Source organism: Colossoma macropomum, unplaced genomic scaffold (assembly GCF_904425465.1).
Source record: "Colossoma macropomum unplaced genomic scaffold, Colossoma_macropomum, whole genome shotgun sequence".
Classification (NCBI taxonomy): domain Eukaryota; kingdom Metazoa; phylum Chordata; class Actinopteri; order Characiformes; family Serrasalmidae; genus Colossoma; species Colossoma macropomum.
The window spans coordinates 33715531-33721530 of record NW_023494800.1 but is presented as its reverse complement, the minus strand read 5'-3'; the positions used below and the strand labels follow the sequence as shown (position 1 = coordinate 33721530).

The 6000-nt window shown below is 44.4% G+C and overlaps 1 protein-coding gene across 2 annotated transcripts in view; it reads right to left on the bottom strand.

Moving 5' to 3' along the window:
• Positions 1-5540, bottom strand: part of uck1 (uridine-cytidine kinase 1) — an 8715-nt gene extending 3175 nt beyond the window's left edge. The window contains exons 1-5 of one of the 2 annotated variants that reach the window (XM_036588775.1): positions 5167-5477; positions 3994-4153; positions 3052-3148; positions 1846-1988; positions 789-883 (exon numbers count right to left, since the gene is read on the bottom strand). In XM_036588775.1, coding sequence (XP_036444668.1) covers positions 789-883; positions 1846-1988; positions 3052-3148; positions 3994-4153; positions 5167-5256 — 585 coding nt within the window. In that variant the 5' untranslated portion in view covers positions 5257-5477. Of the gene's footprint in view, positions 1-788; positions 884-1845; positions 1989-3051; positions 3149-3993; positions 4154-5166 lie in introns of both variants that reach the window. The other variant, XM_036588776.1, reaches the window with a different exon arrangement.
• Positions 5541-6000: the final 460 nt, after the last annotated feature.

The following is a 6000-nucleotide window of genomic DNA, read 5'->3' as shown; positions in this document are numbered from 1 at the left end:
TAATTACAGCTTGAAACAGACATTCAGGTAACATTTTTTCACTTTGTATGCTGGAGTTTTACTGTTTCTCAGGACCAAAAAGGGCTCTGCTGTTGTAACGATGTAAAGCTTCAAAAGGGGTTTTTCTATATAGAATCATCTACAACACATTCTCCATCAATCTGAAGAGCCGTTTCACCATGCAAAGAACAAAGTCAGCAAGAAAATGGTTCTTTAAGAGTTCATGGTTCTATAAAAAATCAGTCTTTACTAAAGATCCCATCTTTTTTTAAGAGTGTAATTTTTGGGAATCTGTAATCTGGTAGTACAAAAATTCAAGTGGAATATAAACAAAGTAGTAATATTTTGGACGGTCAGTTTTCACTACCAGTATATTTAAGGCAGCTCTGAAAAGGTCTGGAGTCCTGATCAAAAAAGCATTATATTTTTGTTTTATGTAATTTCCTGCATGCATTACTTGTGTTCATATCGTCGCTGGCCAAAAAAAAAACTTTTATTTTTTCTATTTTTATTTTTCTTCATTGTTTGAGCACAGCTGCTGGCCTTTACACACACACACACACACACAGACACAGACTCATTTTCTGAAACCGCTTATCCTTCTGGGCCGCAGGGGGGTGCTGGAGCCGAGGAATTCTCCAAAACTGTTTGGGATAAAATCTCTTTACGTTACCGAACGTTTCTGCCTTCTCCTGTAAAATTACTGCCCTGAGATTGTTCTGTTGGACAGTGATGATGCATTTAATGCTACTTTAGCCTGTGTGTGAGTGAGTGTGTGTGTTTCTCACTGGTAGGCAGAATTCCTCAAAGGCCGGTTTAACAAAGGTGGTGTACTGCGTAAGGATCTGCTCCAGGTCACGACCCCTCCTCATGTCCCTCAGAACTGCAGGTAACACAAACACAAGTGTCAGACAAACAGGCAGCACATCCAAAATTCACAGTGAAGATTTTTCAACAGGAATCTCTCCTTCTGTTTAACAGGGCTGAGACTTTTTTAAGAAAATATAAGTAAACCTGAGCTGGTTTTTTGGTCAAACAGCGTCCAGTGATTGGTCTGGCAACAGATCTGGGGATAAAGCTCATTCTCAGTGCCTGTTACGGCCTGATGCTAGACCGGGTCGTAACAGCATGTCAAAGAAAAATGACGCATGTTTTGGAAAGTGCAGCACTTCAGACTAAAGGACTAATAGAGAGACAGGAAAGCTGAATCTTTATTCAGCACTGTGCCACGCACCCATCCCCCGCTGGCCGGAAGGCGGGGCCCAAATCCCAAACACCACCGAGGGACGCAAGAGATGGTAGGAGGACATCAGCCACCAGAAAGGGGGTGACGACGATGACGGCCACAAGAGACACATCCGCCTGGATCGAACGTGAGGTGTAGGGAAGTGGCCTCACTGCGGAACAGCAGGCGGGGCCCAGGCGGCGGAGTTCGGGACTCGCTTCCACCTTCGTGCCTCTTGTGGCCCTCATCGCCGTCACTCACGTTCCTCGGCGGTGTTCAGGATTCAGGCCCTGTCTTCCTGTCGGCTCTCGCGCCTGTAATCGAGGCCTGGGGGGACGGGTGCATGGCACAAGCACAAAACGTAAAGATTCCTAGCAGTAATATTAGCTGTAGGACGTCCTTCGAATTTCACCAGCTAACGGCAGCTAAAAACAGAAAAAAATCCACCCAAATCAGATGAACTTTTCCTGTAGTTCTTCTAACCTTCAGGATCATCAGAGGGTTTTTTTAGTCTTGGCCAGATTTTCCCGACATCATCTAACCGGAAAAACCCGTGTAAAATACTGCACGCTTACTTCATTCTACAGTGTGTGTGTGTGTGTGTGTGTGTGTGTGTTCACCTCTGCGTGACAGACGCACGTCTGAGTCCGTATCAACAAACAGTTTCATGTGGAACATGTCTCTGACCTCCTGAGTGTAGAACACCAGAATCCCCTCAAACAACACAACATCTGCAGGATACACACGGATCTTCTCCTGCAGCCTACACACACACACACACACACACACGCACGCACACACACACACGCACACACACACACACACACACACACTGTCTCTATTAACTGTCTCTATTATGACCTGCACATACAGCTTTTACAGTGCTATTTCTGTCCTTGCGTGTATAGTGTGGAATGGACGTTTTGTGTTTTACAGGGGAACTCCACCAATTTTCTTAATATTTCAGTGGTTGAGATGTAATCAAATCTCATTTAGAGGGGTTTGATATGAAATGCTTCATTGTCGACAAACCTTTCATCTCCATTTCCGATGGTCTTTTCATTGTTCAGTGTCAGTGTCATGATGAAGAGACCAACAGGAACGGTCCAAAACGTTACACTGACTTACGTTAAAAGTACTTACTATTATATAATTAGTAATAAGAACCATGTTTATCACTTTAAGTAAAGGCTAAAATATCTTTATCCTGCAGAACAATTAAAAACAGAGCTGAACAGTTTACAGGTAAACCTGTGGTGTTTACACATCAGCACACAGCAGCTTCTCTGCCTCAACGCTGAGCTTAACGTTGTTTCACATCCAGATTTCTCAAGTGTTTTTGACTCATATGTGAGTCTTGTTCAGAGATGCAGCATGAGGCAACAATGGAGCGGGCTGCTGTGCTAAAGGCTAAATCGAGGATAAATGCTGTCATTACAACGAGAGTCCGGCGGTTCCTTCCGCTCTCTCAGTAACATTAACTCAAACTACATAGCGGCAGACGAGTGATTACTGAAAGAAGCAGCTCAGCCGTTCAGGTAATCAGCTCTGTTAGTGTTCTTAACACCAAAATCTGCCGTTACAGATTCTGCCATGAGCGTTTTTACTGCTGCTTGTCGTCCCACACGCCAACGGGGTGCTAAGTTCTGTCTACTGGCGCATGCACGTCAGAAATTGCTTCGTGGTGTCAGTCATAAGTATCGGTATCCCCATCACCGATACTGCCAGTATCGGCGCTGATACAGTATCAGTATCGGTGCAACACTAGTCTCTGTGATTATAGCTGTAATCATACCACACCTGACGCTGAGCTTAATAATGCTCACCTGGAATGAGTGACGAAGTCATACGTGGGAACCTCCACCACCTTCCCCTCCACAATGTCCTTCAGAGTCTGACACATCAACTCCGTATCAAACGCATCTAGGGGAGAAGGGCACACCTGGTTACTGGACACATCCCCACCATCCTCAGAGAGAAACCAAAACAAGGTCGACACAATACAGCGACAGTTCGATGAAAAATCACATTAAGTCGTTTCCCTGTTTTCCCCAACTGCAGTGAATCAGCCAAGACATGTCTAGTGTCTGAAGTTTGGTTCAACACTAAACAAGCAAACTTCAGACACCAAGCACAGCTTTAAGTAGAGACACCAATAAAAAACTGGAACAAAAGCATGACTCAGACGTCGAAAAGCACCTGTTAAAGGGGAATTCCACCAAATTTTAAATTATATTCTCATAATTTAATCGCTAAGATGTGCACAGAGTCATTCACAATGGTGCTAATAGGAACCAAGGGTCACAAAATTGTATATATTATTCAAAAGTGTGTTCTTTGGGGACTATTTTGCCTTGAAACGCCCTGCATGTACCTCTCCACCATGAATGGGTTTAAAATTTTAAAAATTAAACAATTTAACAATTTAAGCCAAAAGCTTAAAGCAAAACTATCATGAAAACAGTGTCTCAGTCATCAGGCAGCGTTTTCATAACCATTTTATGTAGTAACTTTCTGTGAGGGAGCTTTTAGAGCTGGACGTCTGGTTCATGAATTCAATGCTGGTCTAAGCTGGTCTGGTGCTGGTTTAGCTGGTCATCCAGAAGGCTGGTTTGCTGGTGACCAGGCATGATGTTTTGGCTGACAGACCTTATTTAGATGTAAGGGGGGGATTTTTTAATATATTTCTATTTTTAAATCACTACATCAATATAAAGTGGCACGAAAGCACCTGTGAGCACTTAGTCCACTCTGACCACGGCCTTTACCTGGGTGGTCGAAGTTATACTGGCCCTTGAGAGCTTTGGCTTTCTGCTCGGCGGTCAGCACTCGGTAGAAGCTGTCCTGGCTCACGATGACCACCTTCCTCTGGCGGTGGTCCACCTTGTTCTGGCCCAGCAACTCCATGATCTTGGCGCACACTGTGGACTGGCAGAGAGGACACAGCATGACCCACTTATCGCCTCACAGCCTCAGATGACCCCAGGCCTGGACATGTGGATTTCTTGGACATGGTGTAAGACTAGACTCTCAGTGAGGCCGCTGCATTTCAAAGAACCTGGCTGGACAGATTACTGAAGCTAAGACACTTTAGATGCAGCTGGTCAGTCTGAAATACAAGCAATCTGTCCATGTGGAGAACAACAGACATATGGAGTACACCCTTAACAAAGAAGGTTCTCTTAGGGTTCTTTAGTAGAGGCAACAGTTCTATTTAGAACCATTTCATGCTTAAACAGCTTTTAAATAGATGGAGAAAGTGTCGTGTATGGTTGTGTATGTATAACACCATGTTTAAGTGGTTCTACAGATGCTGTACATGGTTCTATAGAGAACCTTTTCTGAAATTGGTTCTGTACAGCACCAAAAAAGGTTCAGCTACTGTTACGGTGTCAAGATTATAACAGCAGAACCCTTTTTGGTGCTGTACAGAACCAATTTCAGAAAAGGTTCCATACAGAACCATGTACAGCATCGGTAGAACTGGTGCTGTATATAAGTTATGGCTCAAAATAGACCCATTCGCCTTTCTGTATAACACCGTGTTTAAGTGGTTCTACAGATGCTGTACATGGTTCTATATAGGACCTTTTCCGAAACTGGAACCCTTAAAGAACCATCGTTTTTAAAAAGTCTAGATGCCGGTGTGTTTCAAACCGCTGACTACTCCCTGTATAGTGGTCGACATTGACGTACAGCGTGCACTAGGCTGAGGATGGCCTCTTTCCGTTCCACCTTAAATGAAGAACATGACTGCTGCACCATTTAAGGCGGAACGGAAAAATTCGAATAAGAAGCAGGCGAATAGGCAGCCTGGTGTGATTCTGAGAGTCAGAAACTACAGCGGCCTTCTTTAAACTAATCAGAACTGATCTTCAGTGAGTTTAGTGAGTGGTTTAACCCGTTTTGAGGCTGTTAGATAGTTAGCTTAGCTTGGTTACCTTCCCGCTGGCGGTTCCTCCGCTCACCCCGATGAGGAAGGGCCGGTGTCGAGGCCGCTCCACTTCGGCAAACGGGTCCGACGAGCTCATGACAGCGCGGTTTTCTCACGGTCGTTACCTCAGGAATACAGTCCCGTTGACCGCCCGAAAGGTCAGGAACGGCCGGTTGAGAAAATCCGGACGAAAAGAAGCGAAGCGTTGCAGTTAGTTAGCTGGTTAGCGACCGCCGAGCAGCCATCCTGCTCTGTTTTGGTTTTTGAGGCGCTGTGTCACCGCTGACTGACCGACTGCGCAGACTCGACAAAAAAACACGGTTAAAACATCCAAAAACCAGCTGGAGCCTGACTAAAAAATCGATTTAACTCCGTGTTCGTTTCGTGTTAATATTTGCCGACCAAAGGTCGTCGAGAATTCTGCTAAAACGCCGATAAAACCAAATAATATATATGACTGCAGTTCAGCGTCTTCAACACTAGAGGGAGCCAACCAAACACCACAGTCTTGAAAAAATGGTTCTTCAAGGGTTCTTTGGTTTGATGGAGAAGGTGCTGTATATGGTTCTTTAAAGCGCCAAAAAGGCGTTAAGGTGCTATAGCTGCTGCTGTTGTTATAAGCTTGGCACCATAACAGTAGCAGAACCCTTTCTGGTGTCCTAAAAAGGTTCTTCTATTGTTGCGAGCTTGACATAGTAATTAGTGGAAAATCTGAAATAATAAGTTTTCTTTCTCTGCCTGTATTCCTCCACCATGAATGGATTTTAAAAATATGTTTTAGGCCAACATCTCAAAACTATTGTAGAACAGTGTCTTTCTGTGAGGGAGCTTTTAGAGATGG